The sequence below is a fragment of the Anser anser genome (genome assembly GCF_964211835.1).
Source record: "Anser anser genome assembly, chromosome: 4".
NCBI lineage: Eukaryota > Metazoa > Chordata > Aves > Anseriformes > Anatidae > Anser > Anser anser.
This window is the reverse complement of record NC_139724.1, coordinates 33,440,905-33,458,028: the sequence shown is the minus strand read 5'-3', so window position 1 is coordinate 33,458,028 and position 17,124 is coordinate 33,440,905. Positions and strand designations below refer to the sequence as shown.

At 37.9% G+C, this 17,124-nt stretch overlaps 1 protein-coding gene across 9 annotated transcripts in view; it reads right to left on the bottom strand.

Moving 5' to 3' along the window:
- Window positions 1–17,124, bottom strand: part of FBXW7 (F-box and WD repeat domain containing 7) — a 167,971-nt gene that overhangs the window by 70,852 nt on the left and 79,995 nt on the right. The window contains exon 1 of one of the 9 annotated variants that reach the window (XM_083836376.1): window positions 7,641–8,680. The exons of 5 other annotated variants lie outside the window; for them this stretch is intronic. In XM_083836376.1, the coding sequence (XP_083692502.1) occupies window positions 7,641–7,787 (147 nt within the window). In that variant the 5' untranslated portion in view covers window positions 7,788–8,680. 3 more of the 9 variants (XM_083836379.1, XM_083836378.1, XR_014584458.1) reach the window with 3 other exon arrangements.

Sequence of the window (17,124 nt, the reverse complement as noted above, 5' to 3'; positions counted from 1 at the left end):
ACAAAGAACTTTAATACATAAGCATTTACCAAGTATTTGTTCTGTTCATAGTAAGTATAAAATCAGTTGGGTTAAGAAACTATTGCTAAAGTCAGTTTATAAGGAAAGATAATACACAGAAGAATACATTTAGACTTTCAGCATTGTTTATGCATTTTAACTGAGTCTTCTTCTCCCCTCCCTTTATCAATCAGTTTAGAGCCTACGGATTTTTGGTGGTTTTGGAATATCCTAAAATATGATCTACAAAAGAAATGAAAAACAAAAGAATTTTACAATGATTTGCCTATTAATTTGAAACGTTACAGTAGTAGCAACGTTATTAAAAAACAGATTTTGTGCATCATCTTGCACAGAATCAAATTTTCTTATGACATACACAGCCAGCACTTCCATTCCACAAATCCACATTAAAAATGTAGTACATGGTTTGCAATTACCATCTGAAGTTTTAAGATTTATTACCCTACCTCATAGACTGCATGTTCTACTACCAAAATCACATCCACTTGACAGGTAACTAGAAGTTTTTCTGAAGTGTGATCAAACCACATGTGTTCTACAGCCACCTCAATCCTCTTACCAGAAGCCTTGTAATCCAACCAGTTACTCAGAAAATACTTTCAAGAACACAGTAGATCAAAAGTACAGACTTCTTTGACTAAAAGTACACAAAGGAAAAAGTCGCATCAGCTGCAATGCTGCTTTACTGCTTTTTCAAGCAACTGAGTAACCTTAAAAAATATTTGAGTTCAATCTTGAAAGATGCTGCTATTGCCCCTTTTCAGCGTTATCCCTATGCAGAAGTATAGGCTCAACAATTTTAACTTAAAACAAAGACAAATAAGAGTACCAGGAGTGCAGAGGGAGAGAGAGTTCAAAAGGAAAAAAGGGCCTGCTTTTAACAGAGGACAGCTATCAATGAAAAGCTGTGGGGGAAAAGGCAGAATTAGGTCTAAAACAGTGAGAAGAATGATTGAGATAGAGCAAACCAGGGTCTAAAGCAGTTTTGAAAAAAACAAGCAAGAAGCAAGGAAACTATGAAGGGGGTAGGATCCTCGGTCTGATGAGTGGAACTATTAAAACTGGCAAAACCACTGTTCCCTGACAGTGACGGTCTATAGCATAAGAAGCGATTATCAATTGGTGTGCCAAGTGGCAGAGACCTGCGAGGGAGATGCTAATGCTACAGCCCTGCCTGTGCCTCGCCTGGGTGTCATTCCAGTTCAGTTCCACTTCCACTCAACACCTGGGAAATATCAGAACAAAGAAGGCTGGGTAAAATTAATTTGCCTTCTTTCTGTTTCTGCGTAACGACCCTTTCCCATACCTGAAATAGATATGTTCAGGAAATTAAATGGCTTCACTTGCTGTAGGAGGACAAGAAGTGTTTACTTAGAAATATAAGGGAGTGCAAAAAAAGAAAACGGAGATTCGTGGTTACGGTGATTAGGTTTCAAAGCAATAAATCAAGTATTTAATTATCCATTTCCTAAGTTTCCCTCAGGTATGATCAATCATTGAAGAGGCAACTGGGTCAGTTTATGGCATCGCTGCTGTCACCCATTCCCTCTTTTCTTCTGCTGGCTGTGATAGCCTCCATAGCTTGAGACGATAAAACAGACCGACTTTAAGAAGGTAAAGGGCTTTCACAAAGGCAATCCAGCACGTTTCAATAACTCAGCATTAATAACAACAAAGCTTTCTAAAGACATCTAAACAATTGGGCACAAAGGAGTAAAATTGCCCAGTCAACCCTCATTCTGACACCTCCTGAATTTAACTGACTGACTTCAGCATCTTCCTAACATGCTTTTAGCATATGCACCTGCACATCAGTCTAAGTAACATTGTTCAATGCATGAGAAATGGAAGTTTTAAACGCATCAAACCCACAAAAAAACACATTTTACTTCATGTTAAATACAAATGAGTTTCTTACTGTTGCTTTTATCTTGGCCAGAAATAAGCAGTACAATTTAAATATAAAAGCATTTCTCAGAGACAGTATGGTGACAGAGGATCACTGAATATTCTGAAAAAACAGTCTCTGGGAGTGTTGCAGTGAAGATTAAAAAAATAAAGACAGGCAAGTTTTCAGAGATTGCCCAGGTATTTTTGACCCAGTACAGCAGGTTAGACTAGATGTGCACATTTTAGCTAGCAATTTACTTTTTTCCCCCCATGAGACAGGAGGAACAGCTGTTTGAACAGCAAACTAAATGCTCCCTCCTACAATTGGCTATCTCAAGCCCAGAGCTTCTGTAACACCCCGCAGAGGTAGACAGGAGCATGCTCCTGCTTGCATGTAGTTCTGACAGAGCCATAAACACTGGCTACCAGCTGGCTGCATCCGTAGCTAAAAAAGAAAAAAGGTGGACCATGGGGTGGCTTAGCGCACCTCCCGTAAGCACAGCCTGGGAGTCCCTGGGGAGCCTCAGCTAAGTCTGGCTGAACCACCCCAAATTAACCATGGCTACCTTGAGTTAGCCAGGTAATTGAGGACCTGCCTAATGTTTTTCCACTTCTGTGATTCCTGTTTTGTTTCCTCTAAAGTACAGACCCGAGTCAACTGTTTAGCAAGCCCAATGAAGGAGATAATTGCAGAAAGAACAAAAAAAGAAAGAGGGGGGGAAGAAGACAACTTCAGCCTGCCACTGCTCGACATTAAGCAAATAAGCAGCAGATTGCTTCTCCTCAGCACTAGCACCTCACTCAGGAAGTACTTTAATTCCCCTTGTGAAAAGGGATGAAAGGCATAGGAAACGAAGATTCAGAGTGAAGATACTGCATTTACTTTTTTTTTTTTTAAAAAGGAAGTAGTTCATTATTCAAGATTATTTATATTCTAAAATAAGTTTCCCTGCAGTCAGTGTTAAACAAGACTTAGGTTTGCTCATTTCTCTAACTTTTCAGCATTCCCTTCTTTCCACTAAAACAATATCAATTATATTTTTTAACAGAATGAAAAATAAAATCTCTGTATGGATGTCTTCACTGGGAATATTTTACCTACAGAGCAATGGACATACTCCCTTATGAGAAACAAGCTTACGGGACAAGAACTAACTTCTCATAGATATCAGCTGATCAGTCCGTGATCCGTGCTTCCATCAGGATGACAAATCCTGACACAAACATGGAAAGTGAAGTAAAGGCTAAATGAGCTTTGGGAGAATAACTTCTGACAGCCAGTTGAAGAAACTTTTTACCACCAGCAGCCACAATGCTGGTTACCTGCCACAAAGCCCAGAAGCAAGGAGTCTCCTGTAGAAGACACAGGCATGTGGGAATGCTCTTATTTGTCCAGTAGCATACACATACGCATTTCTTCTTTATGCTCTTCTGATGGTCTCTTCTTAACAAATGGTAAGGAATTACAGGGAGGGAACACTTTGTTCACTTGGGCTTAAAGAGAAAAATAGTTTAGCTGTTTTTCATTTTATTCAGGACCTGATCCGAAGCCAGCTGAAATGCAGAGAAGTACTTTCCATAGTTAAGACGGGAGGACACAGCATTTCAGAGAAGACTAGATAGTTTTTGGTTCATTAAGTAATTTCATACTGTGATCTATGAAATAACATGCTTTACTCCAGCAAGAAATACAATTTGTTACAGAAAATGTCAGGATTAGATTTTCCTGAATCACTGAAAGGACTACATGGCTGAAGTGCTGGCACAAGCAGTTACATTGATTTGACTAACAACAAAAAGGGTGGTTTTGGTTGTTTTAATATAGAAATGAAGGGATAAATCACCAAGTCCAAATGAGTGAAGATGTTTACACATATGGCACATCAGTATTTGAAACAACTACATGCATACTAATCAAGCAGAGGTAGGAAAAGGAACTGGCATCTCACTCCAAGTGCTCTACTGCAGTAACAAGTAGACCTGTACAGTGTGCCATGCATAAAACCAGTAGATGCTCTTACATACAAAAATATCTACAAGCCGGCATATAAATCAATCTTCAGATGCTTTATCCTTCGTTCACCCCATACACAAGCATGTCTGACAAAGGGAAGCATTTCACTAATGAACTGAGTTGATGAATTGCCTAAATTTTGTCGGCTACGTTTTAAGGGTGAAACATACAGAAAGAAACTATTCTCATGAAATGGTACAGTATAAACGAATCTCTGCTGTTTCTGAGAGCAGGGGCATTGGAAATGGATACATTTATTACCTCAGCTTTTCCAGTTTAGAATACGGCAGGGTGCACACTGAAACTCCTTTGCAACAATTCAGCTCTACTTTAAGCCGCTTGAAATAGAGGAATGCTGCAAGTGCACAAGGCATTTTCACAAATTCTTTGGCTTATTACTGCTTCTCAAAAATGTATATTCAATATGGTGAAATTGTTATATAGCAACTTCTAAAAGTAACAAGTACTGGAATTTTCAGGAGGAAATGTGGAAATTAAAGAGGGAAGCAATCTGTTTTTAAAGTACAGCTTCTGAAACAGATAAGAATTAGAACAGCTTGAAAGGAGAAATACTTCCATCGTTTGTGGTTTAAGAGCAGCCTATGGGGAAAAATCATACAGTTAATTTACAGACCAATTTGTAACAAACCGAAAGCATTTATTGTTATTACAGAAAATAGAGCACTTGCTTTTGAACATACGTATCATGCATGACTGTCTCCTAAGTATGTTCAGTGATCAGCTGCAGTTCAAGCTAAGTGACATATGATATCTGAAGTGTGTACTAGTTAAAGGACTTCATTGCTCCTTCACAATATACAGCAAAGTCCACTTCAGTGCCTACGAAAGATACGTTAACAGCTAAAGAGGACCATAGCTGTGTTTATGTTTGACGATCCAGCATCAATGCTTTCAGCAACATTTTGAAGGCATGCATGCGTTTATCATGCGAGTACAGTGCTTCTAGAGCTATGCACAAAGCTATTCTCAAGAGCTACACAAAGAATGCTAAGTAATACTATTTTTAACTCAATTCCGATTAGGGGTATTGCAGACAAGTGTTTTAACTACATGAGCAAACTGACAAAATGCATAGGGGCAAACTGTTAAGTCCTGTGACCATTTATAGTACCCTTCTTGATAGAAGCCCAATATAACTAATGCAGAGGATGCAAAAGCTATGGGTTGTCAGCTCCCATAACGGAAGTACTTTTATTTCCAGGGATCACAGTACACATTTTAAAGATGTTTTGCTCAGTTTAATGCACGATGAAGAAGGAGAAGAAATGAGTTCAAACAAGGAGAAGGTCGATAATCTTTAAGCCCTGTCAGTGTTTGAACAGCCCAGTCATACACTTACCAGAGAACAGTCAGTATAGGTATTGACACATTGCCCGCTCAGTAACTTAGAAGCAAACCCTAGCTAATGTTTTAAAGTATATCAACTTGAGGTCTGAACATTCAATGCTGAATAATTCAATGCACCACTTCTTAAACGAAGAGTACAAGTTAAAGAAAAGAGTTGCACACCAGAGGAGTTCTGACACAATCTTCAATTTCACATGAAAATACTTTTTTGGTTCTTGCTACATTTAATTAAATGATACACTTGTGTAACAAAAGTATTGATCCTCTCATCTGTTTATACCAAAGTGGGTTTTATTTTTGGATACGTAGAAATGAAAACGCAGACCTTTTATGCAGCCAATGCATGCTAACATGGAAGGAACCCAATATGGTGATCGCTGAGAGCTCTACGCAGGCTTTGAATACGTTGCAAGGCACGAGAGTAATGGTGGAGCCTCTCATCTTTTCCACTACTAGCTGCCATCAGACTGAGAACTAGTAGTTTCAGAAGACAAGTAAAACTTAAATTGAAGGTAAAATACATGCTTGCAGCATTTATTAATTTCCAGCTTAGTCCTAAAAGTAGATGCTGAACAACTTCTTAGGACTCTTGTAGACCTAAAACATCCAACTCGTGAAACTGACTGCTCGAACATGATTTAGGACAGGACAACTGAGAGACCGTGATCATTTTGGAACAATGGAATTTCTTCAGAGAACTGCTTTTTAAATGGTCTTTTCATATTTGCAATGAGCTAACGTGTAGCCACACTGCTCACTGCAGAAAATACATATGAAAGATTAGCATTTCCATGCCAATGGCATAACTTTTTAATATTCCCATTGCTTCTTTAAAATAAGACTTGTGTGGAACATCTACTAAACTCATGGAAAAATTTTTTCTTCTACATTGCATGCTATGCTTTATCACAGACAAAGGAACTAGAACAATCAAAATGTATTCCAAATGCTTACTTTCAGGCAAACCATTCTCAAAGCACGTCAAAAATTTGAAAACGTCTATTAAGAGATGATTACTTTATCACTTCCAACCTTATGAAATGTTCCTATTCGCCATCCAGTGAACACACAAGTAGTATTGAATTTCAGAAAATTATTATAAGTTATTTTTGTGAAATGCAACCATATAACATAGCGCTGTATATACATGTTCTAGTATTTGCACTGCTGCAGGTTGATATTACATTGCTAGCCTTCAATACATACCATATATCTTTTACATACAAGAAACGTTCTCAGATACTCAAAGCAACACAGTAAGGAGAAATCAACCTTTCAAGGGCAATCTTGTCAAATTTAAATGTCATCTACGATTTAACTACGTAAATTCACTAAAAAGGGGTATTCAGATATTCAAGGGAAGTCAGCACATTTGCAAAAGCTGAACCAGATTTTAAAACTTGGCATCAATAAATGGAATTAATATTTACTCAGTAGCAACAGAAAACTAAGTAGTGTGGGGAAAATTCATTATGAAGAATAAATTTATTTATAGTTCTATTGAAAAAAGTTCCAAAAAGTAATAAAGACAAAATATTAATTTGACTTTAGAGAGTATGAGCTCAGCAATATGTAAATCACGTAACAGAAGCATGATATAAGTCGATTTGCAGCTTTTTAAAGAAATTTTATATTAGGTACTAGAGAGAACAAAATTTAAAAGACTTTTTTCTCCCCCTCATATTTTGTGTTTTAAGAGCCACATTATTCATATAGTTCCTGAAGCTGTAGCATAAGACCCGTGATAGTCTGTCAGGCTGGGATTGTCTATATATAAACTATATCGCAACCTCCACATAGTAACATGCTATTTTTATTTTCTGTAACAGCAAAAAATTTTATCTCCACTACTGAGTTACTACAGTATTAAAACCATATTTTAAGAATTATTACTAAAAACATTTAAATATTAAATGAGTTTAAGATCTCTGAATTGTCTACTTTAGTATCCAACTGTGCCACAGTACAAATCAGAACTGCATTCAGTGATTGCTTGGAATTAAAATCCTACAGCACCTAAAACAGCAAATAAGAGTGAAGTACAAATTTAGGAATGCACATTTTTTTATACAAGATTTTTTTTCATCTACGTGGTTTGCACCTATAAAATAATCTCTGACGTGTCCCTGTAAACGAGTAATATCTAAGACAAACAACACGTGGATTTTAATTAAAATGAAGCAGAAAAAATATTGAAATAAGTGACCCAAGGGCTCTTCTGTGGCACCCTGAGACAATACGCTGTACAGATAACTATTTCCTCATGGGACGAATGCACCATGACAAAGCACTAAACCACAAGCAAAGTGATCAAAATTCAGGTTTTAGAGATTTTTACACTTACCCGCCTACGGCAGAAGGGCAAGCCCTGGGCAATGATGCTGATGCTGAATATCTTCATCACAGTTTGGTGTGGTAGAGGCTCTTTGGCACTTTTAAGATCAACAGGAACCAAGCCATGGTTTATGGCAGTTTTCCCCGGTTTGGACATTTTACTGTTCTTACTCTGTCAAGTCTACTAATAATGCATGAGCATTGCTAAAAAACCTTTGCTTCTAAAGTTGCATGTTTTCTTTCAAAAACGGGTTTCAAACTGGCGATCCAGCTCCCCACAGCCTTCTGCCTTTGTCTCTCAACCTTCTCCTGCCAAGTGTCCTGACCTGTCTGCTGCTCAGTGAAGTGCGAGCTATCCTAGTATAGACAGGAATTGCACGACAGAGGGGCAGGCAGACTGCTCCTGCCAGTCACACAGCTGGTGGACCTCCCCTGCCATGTCAGGAGAACCCTTCTCTGAAAAAGGAGCCGGAGATTAAAAACCAAGGAGAAAATCATATAACTGCCAGGAGCTTTCAGTGCCACAAACGTTAATGCATGTATTTTAAAGGAAGAATTTTAACTTCATTTTAAATTGGTTTATTGTATGAGCTGGCGATGTCCTTTCAGAGCAAGAATCTAAGGAGACTCCAGCCTTCAGACCGTAATGGCGTTACCCCAGGATCAGCCACACCGTTCTCCAGGCAAGCTTCTTCTGGAGGCTTTCCATAAAAATTTGACAGCTAGTAACTCAAAAAAGTTACCCAGGCTTTGCTGTTTCTCACCTACCATCTCCACAATCACAATGTATTGCTAAGTCTGGAAGTTTAAAAATGAAACGAAAGAAAAAGTAGGAAAAAATTGGAATTCCCCTAAGTAAAGACATTGGCTTGAAATGTGGTTTGTTTTTTGTTTGTTTTTTTTTTTGCTTGTTTGTTTTTGAAATCAGAAGTATGACTACAGTTTTCTTCCTAGCCCTCCTTACTGACGTACAGGCAGCCCAGCCTGCACCCCCCCTCCTCCCTGCTGCTGTGGGGACTTTGGCTCTAGGGACCGGTGGCACTGAAGTGTTCTTCCCTTTTCTGGCGGGTTTGCACGCAGGCCCCTTCCATCACACTGATGGAAAGGAGAAGGGCACAGTCCTTTCTTCATGAGGAGTGTGGGAAGAGTCACCTTGAGTTTCCCAGCTAGTTTTCCGTCGCCCCCCTTCCTGCAGGAAGGCTGTCCCCTGAAGGAGATGGAGAGAGGCTGCTCTCAGCAACAACCCCAGCTGAGTGCCATTTTCTGGAATAAGCTGTTATTCCACCAAAGCAAGCTAAAACAGCCATGTCTTATTACTCAGATTATCTGCAATTAGTTTACTTCAATTTTAAATCATTTTTGGATCAAATTAGCTTCCATACAATGCTGTTAAGTTCCCACAACCCTATTCAACCCCTACACTTAAACACAGTTCTTAAAAATGTATTCAAATTTTGAAAACCTTTTTGAGCAAAACTAAGTAGAAAGAGACAAAAGCCGGTGAAAATATCTTATGAAATTACTGATAAAAGATGCAGAAAGCCATCAAAGCCCTTGTACGAACTGAGCCAGTATAGCCCAAAACAGAGTGAATAAATGACCATTAAGAAATCTTGCATGTCCCTTTATGCACAACCCGGGAAAGATAATTAACTGTATAATTATGTAAGGGCAAAATAGGGAGTGTAGTAATGCTTTAATGCTTGAAGCACAACACTGTAACTTGACAAAAGACAGCATTAAAATATGCCTGTATTAGCATCTCCACTTAGCTCTTTGTTTCCCCTTCAAAAAAGCCAACCTGTCATCATGTTTCACTCGCATATAAAGGGCCTCCCCGACTACACATTTACTTGTTGAATGCTTTTTACAGAAAAATACAAAAATCCAAAATGTTTCACTCGGTATATATACATTACAGTAACCATTTACTTATAAGAAAATGCCTCTTGGACAAAAGAACTTTAAATTTCTTTACAGATACCGCATGTGGAAATGCTGGGAGAGAATGCTGGATGGCACAGTGTTTTCATGCACCTATTTTTCTTTGCTACTATTCCGTTCAAATACCATTCCAAAGCAAGCTCTAGATGTATACTTTCTTCTAAAAGACCCCCTACATTTCCTTCTTTACACTTCATCCTATAAACACCAAAAAGCAGTTTATCGTTAGCTTATACTTAACAGCACTATCATCAGATCATACTTTACAGCTTCATTCTGAAGGACTTGGTATTTTATACAACAAATATTAGGCTTTAACTTGGCTAGAAGGCTTTGGAAAGGTGTCTTAGGATTTCAGTTTCACTCAGACAAGGAAGCCTCACTGAAGTACTCCAAAGAGGGGGGCAAATATCGCCTTTTATTTCCACCTTGAAAGACCGAACAGAGGAAAAACAACCAACTCACACTTCTCTATTGAAATCTTTCAAAGCAAAGCAATAAATCAAAGTTTTCCATTTCTGAGGTACCAGTTGCTGTCTCAATTGTTCCAGCAAAGTGGGAAGTTTACCAAAACGTATTTCTATTAATGTAATTTAATATTTAAATAGTGGGCATGTAACATGACAAGATTCAGACAGAGTATTTGTCAAACATACAAAGCAAGCCTCAGATTCTAGCTTAAGGAATATGCCATATTTCATTTAATGGCATACAGAAATACATGCATGTGTGCTATGAGAAACTGCTGAAAAACTGTTTTAAGAGATTGTCTCCTTGCGCAATTGCTGAGAGGAAGATCAGACAGCGTGGCAGATCGTTCTATTTTAATACCAGCCGCTATCAGTTGGTATCAGAGCCTAGTAGCATACCAGTTTACAGACAGTCTTACTCCTCCTTTTACATGAGCTCGTAACCAATGTGGAGAACAGGGACGCGACTTGGTCCATTTACAGTTCTGCATGCAGCTCGGGAGCAGGCGAGAATAAAGCCAGGCATTCTCCCAGCCCCACTCGTGGCTCAAGGCTCCCATCGCAGATTATTCTCGTACCTCTCCACACAGAGCTCCAATTATCAGACCTTACTTTTCTGTGTGGTTTGAGATAAGAGTGCCAACGTATGTCCGTTTTTCCTCGGTAACTTCCAAACATTCATAAGCAGATATTCTAAAGTAAATCCACAGGGACACACTTCTGGCTGAAAAAAAAGTATCAGGTTCACTTTCAGAGTTGCCTACTTACTAAGTGGATAAAGCCAAAGCAGAATAAGGATTACTTTTTTGTCGTACGTGAAGTGACTACACTAAATTTCACACTTTACCATACCAAAAGGAACAGCTTCAGTTTTTGTCTCTGACCACTCCATTTACCCTTTTTTTTTTTTGGCATCATCAAAATGCAGACCAGATATTGTTGGCCCATTTTTGTTTCCATGCATCATCATTCTTTTTCAGTCTTAAATGCATGACACATTACTGACTGTAGGTATTAATTGTCTTACAGTAATGTTCAAGGGCCCCAAGCTATGCTGGACAGCTATAAACATTTAATCAGTGACAGTCCTTAGCCTGAAAATACAACACAGTCTAATTTAAGCAATAAGAGGAAGACAAAAATGGAGAGGGTTCGCTATCTTGGAAGTGTCAGCAATATATTGCATATATTATATATAATTTATTTTTGTATTCATTACACATATACTTCTCATTTAAGCTCTAACTGTAAAGTTTAAAGAATAGTTCTGTCGCTTTCATCTTTAAAAGCTTTTTCTTTAAATATTATACAGAGAGAATGTATAAACTTGACAAATGTGAAACTACAGAAATTTGAGCCTTACTGCTTCATAATACATTTTTCTAGCATCCTATTTCTGAGCAAATTGGGACTGATTTCCAACGATGCTCTTTTTAAGTGCCTACCCATTGTCATGTTAGAAAACAGATCACTCTATTTAGATGCATAAAAGTGCGTGAAAACTTGCGTTTGAAAATATCAGTTTGAGATTGTTATGGACGGTTAACTATATGCTTAATAAGGCAGAAGACTTTTCTTTCTTTTCTGAGGGTCCAGCAAGGGGACATCTCTGTAAAGTGAAAGCATGCAGTAAGCACCCCTAACTTCTATATCTTCTGTAGCAATTAAATGTGAACCTTTAGCGGAGGTTTTTAGGAACTGTTTACCAGAAATAAAATGTTATGAAACTCCCTTGCTTGTTCAGAACACTTGACTGTGGGAGGCTTTAAGGCATAGCTGTAAGAATTTATCACAGCAACAAAAAGCGGCTTGCTCACAAACTTCACAGAATCTTCTCCTAGAGCTCACGATTGTTTTGGATACTAATCCTGCTGAAAGACTAAACGAACTTATGACGTTTTAATGTGGTGATGCAACAATTCAAGACCTACAGAGGCCTAAATTGAATATTTCCAAGTATAGAAAGACTGAAATGCAGAAAGCAGAACCCCGGCACTCTTTCAACAGTTCTTAACATTGGTGAACAGCTGCCCTCAAATGGATAAAGCGGAGCACTGCAACGTTTTAAAAGTCACCTTCTCAAAATAATGTACAGATATTGAAACAGAACACTAGAATTTATCCTTTGAATGTATTTCATTATATACTTCCCAAACAATACTTTCAGAATGCTCCGCATAGTTGTTGCAAACAGAATGCACTAGAACTTAGATTATACACATGCCTTATTCCTCTCCTAACGTTCACACCGGTCCCTATCCGTGTGTAGAAAAGAGTACGAACCATTTTGTGAGCAAAGCAAACTACACTAGTAACTATTCTTAAACGGTGACTGTGGTCCCAAGCTTATTTCTGTGAAGGACTTCTAATACCAGTACACAAATAGTTCCCAGTTGATATACTACACATGAGCCTGCTTTGTACAGGCAAATGAATAAGCTGCATAGAAACAAGGCACTGCTGTACCAAACTAGCCCAACTGTATTAGTGCCACTGCACCCAAAAAAAAAAAAAAAGCTCTCAAGAGTCTCTCTATCATATCCCAATTTACTCAGTATGAAAATCTGTGTGTATAAAAATACAATGACCCAGAACCCTGAAGAAGCCATGTAGGGAAATCAATGGAGGGATCATTCTGATCTCTCAAGATCAGAGTTGCCTAAAAAATATAGGATAGAGAAAGGTCAGCTGGAGAATCCAGCAGCAAAAGGAGAAGAGCAGCATTGCCTGCTTGCAGCTGGAAAGCAGAGATCACCAAATTGCCTTGTTTCTCACCAACCAGATTATCAGTCCCTTGCAGTATCTCATTTTGCATATTAACTTATGCCCCGTTGAAATGCAGATTCATCCTCCTTTACCAGCAAGGACATTCCCCCTGCCCTCCAAAGTAGAGACTCAGATCCACTGTGAACTGATACTAAATTAACGCATTACCACAGATCAGCTGAGAAAAGATTACCCATGCATGAGGGTGAACCCTTTCAAACATGATAAAAATGTACTAGCTGTGAACTGAAGCTTGGAATTAAAGTGAATTTAATGTACTATTTTAATTCTACATTTGCTGCAAACAAAAGAAAACTGTGACGGGCAGCTGTGGTTCACCTGATGCACAAACATAGCACATCAAGCTGAAGAAACTCGAGAATACCTCTGAGCCCTGTGGGCAGCTACTAATGAGAAAATACACAACACAAGCAAACTGGCAAGAGACCCAAAGTCAAAGGCAAATCTACTATTCCCCTTTTTCAAACTTTTTAAGCTGAAGAAATAAAACACTGTAACAATAAAGCGGTCAAATGTTCCAACAGAACATCACACAGATTTCCAGCCCTGTTCAATTGCTCTGCTCCAGGCTCTCCTTCAGTTTCTGGTTTGTTATTTTTCTACATTTTCTTTTTGTTCTTTTATTCCTATTCCTCAGCTACTGATTCTAGCCCAGCAGTGTCCAATAATTTCATTTTTCATGAGCTATGCAATACCTTCTCTCCTTTGCCTTTTAAACCTAAGGAGAGAATAAGATAGAGCCCTTATCACCTGCATTTTTTCAGGCTGAACTACGACGTTGTGTACTGACACTTAGATGGATAGCACTTTGCACAAGGCTGAAAAGTTCTGAAAGAAAGCACAGGAATGGAGAAATTTGGTTCCTATGTTCCCTTTTACACAATGCCCAACTATTATAAAAAGCTGCTTTGAAAACTCTTACAGGAAAAAATGCATTTCATGAACTTAAATCTCTCAATTTCCTGCTGACTTAGGAGACCGATGACATCAACATCCCCATTTCAGCTACAGGTTATTCAACATGCTAGAAGTCAGTGAAGAAAGAAGTGATACAATCTGTAAATTAGTTGACTTCACACTGACAAAGTCACTAGCACTTAGGTGCAGCATTAGTTTAACAGCTGTTTTCTTTAAAAAGTGGTTTTCACCTCCCTTCCTTGCTCTGGCAACTTGATTCCAAACTTCCTTAAGCTGGCTGCAGCACTTCTTGCAGTTTGCTCTGAAATGACTTCAATAAGCAGGATGCCAGAAAACCCTCAGCTTTTGTTGTCACTTAGTAAATTTTACATTAGCTTGGCAAATGTAAGCAGCTCATAAAGCAGCCAGATGCATGATAATGCAAACACAAACAGCAAAAGTGTATGGAAGTGGCGAGCAAGTAGACAAGATGTCAACCCTTCAGCAACTTCAAGCTATCAGGTCACTTCTCCTTGGATCCCTTAGCATAAAACAATGGTCCTGAAGAGACATCACCAATAAAAAGCTTCCTAAGCATCTCAAACAAAATTTATTATCAAGAGAAAGGGAAGGGAACATGCTGCTACATGTCTGCCCTCAGTCCATACGTTATTAGTGCAGAAGAGCATTTGACAGAAGTAGGAGGAGACCATTTGCACAAGGAAGCTTTTTGTAAGGTCACATTAAGTATTTATGAAAAAGATAGAGACTTTCTAGTAAACTGCATATTGGCATGACAATATGTCAATACTAATGATATTACTGTGTCATTAAGACATATACTTAACCATATACATTTTTAAATAGTTCCTACCATATTTAAGCATCCTGTGAGTGTACATATTTATAATCAGAAAACTATCATTTGGCTTTGCTCCACAAACTTTCTAACTTCATTTACTGTACTACAGGGTCTTGTTGTCATTATCTTTTTTTTTTTTTTTTTAGCCATCTTAGAAGCACATGTCTTTCTTTCTTCATTAAAAATTTCAGGTATGTAACAGAAATCCAGCTTCATCATCTTGCACTTTCCAAGTATTCCAGAAATGTCTGCCCAATCCTCATTGGCTATAAAACAATTTGGTGGTTAAGTACATTTAAATCTAGCCAGAGTTGCACCAGCTGTTAAGAAGAACTGCTACAGCTGCTATGCAGGAATTCATTTGCTGACCACTTATTTATGCTGTTGTTGCACCTTTAAATAAAGCTGAGGCAAGAATTAGGACTGCAACAACAGGTAGAGAAGTCATGCAATATTTAACACTGGATTAAAATGCAAGTCAAATTCCCAGGCTGAGGACAAGCTGGGGGGAAGGGGAAGCAGGTGGTTTTGTTAGCAAGAAGGCTGCTTTACAAAGCAGGAAACTGAAAAATTAACTTCATACACAATAATTCAACTTCTCTTAGGAACTTTTCTAGTATTTTCATGTAAAATGCAAGACTATAAGTGAGAAATTATCTACTTGTGTATACACACATACAAAATATATACAAGGCCAGTTCCAAAATACTTTAAATCACAAGTATTAGTTTTTTAATAGCATCTAGAAACCATTACTAAAAAATAAATTTGGCTTGTAATTCTCCCTTTCCGCATATTAAATGGAAAAGTTACATTCCCCCAAAAAAACATAAAGCTCTTAAAAATATTTCTGCCACTAATACATTCAGACTTTTTTCTTACTAGGAAGAAAAAAATGTCCAGATACTATTTAGCATTAAAAAAATCCTCTTGTATACCCTGACATCAAAATAAGACTCTTATATCCAGCTATTTTATTTAAATAAAATGAAAATATGCCAGAAATAGAAGTTTGAACAATGCAAAGTATTACATTTTGAAATGAAAGAATGTAGGCGGCCAGGTCTATTTTTTAGAAGATTATTTTTTTCTCACTAGAACTGTAAAATTCAAATAAATGCAACAAATGCAACCAATTGTTATACTGGCATTCATTTGATAGCAACCAATTAAGCTACCTAATCCTTTTCAGCTGGTTAACAGCATACTGCAAAGGGCTGTGAAGCTATTTATAAAGCTCAAGATATGTGAAGTAAAGGATGCCTAGATTACAGAAAAGAGCAGGTAGTCTATGGAAGACATGGCACTTGGCTGATACGGATACCATCTTGATCTTTTATTTGCCACTTTTACTTCCCCCCCTTTTTTCTTCCCCTTTGAGTGGGTGGGGGGGGAGACAGATGGGACAGGACGATTCTTGCCTGTATTTTTATTTAACAGGCACTGGCTTTCCCTGGTTTGTTCAAACATTGCCCATCATCTAAAATACTTATGAGTATTTAATAAATATATATAAATATATATTTATATGGACACCTAGATCCAGCTTTGAGCTGAATTGTCTTCCTGATGTTTGTACTTGAAACTCTGTCAACAAACAAATACAGGGCAGCAGCACCACAGTGTTCTCACTGGCAAAGCATCGGAAAAGTTTCAATAGTTTGTTGGTTTTTTTTCCTCCAAAACAGATAAAGACGCATGCATGTAAAACAGAGCTTGGAATACTTACTTAAAGGACATGCAATACTAGGGGTTTTCCACCAAAGCCAAAAATTGTGCAGATGGGTAATTGCCTCAGGGTAACAATATCCTTGCTGAAATATACTTGGCTTTGGATAATGTACAACACTACATCTAGCAAGAACAAGGGATCCATAACGAATTACACAAAGTTTGATTTCTTCCATGTAGCTGTGTCATGTCCAGTTTTCCTTGCTCATTTTAATTAAGTGATTTATTTTCTGTGTTTTAGAATATCTGACCAAGGGATCAGAATTGAAGGACTTAACACTGGTAAAAAAACAACAGTATGTGTTATTTGTTGTTTGTTGTTTATTAATATTTTTAGTATTCAATACATTTGGCTTAATAATGATTGCAAGAGCTGTCATCCTTCAGAAAGGCTCCATAACTTATGTGAGAACAACAAAGGGTCTCCTGCCTCTGCCAGACACAAATAACCAGCAGCTGAGTAACACAAAATAAGAAAGTGCTTTGCACTTACAGGAAACATTGCTCATACTTCACTTAAAAGTAATAATGACTTCTGATGATGAATAAGGTGGAACTTATCCCTGCTGGCAATCTGTGGAGGCCATAGGTACATTTTCTACTTCAGCAGAGGCACCAGGGATTGAACAAATACATTAAAATTTAATAAGCATCAACAGTCTTATTTCATGACACAGCTGAAAAGCACAGCCACTATCTCCCAAGATTGAATTAAACTGAATAATACTAAAATTCACAATTTGCCCATTTCATATTATGCAATATTTGGCTGGGTAGTAGCATCAGTAGAAAACATCAGCTTT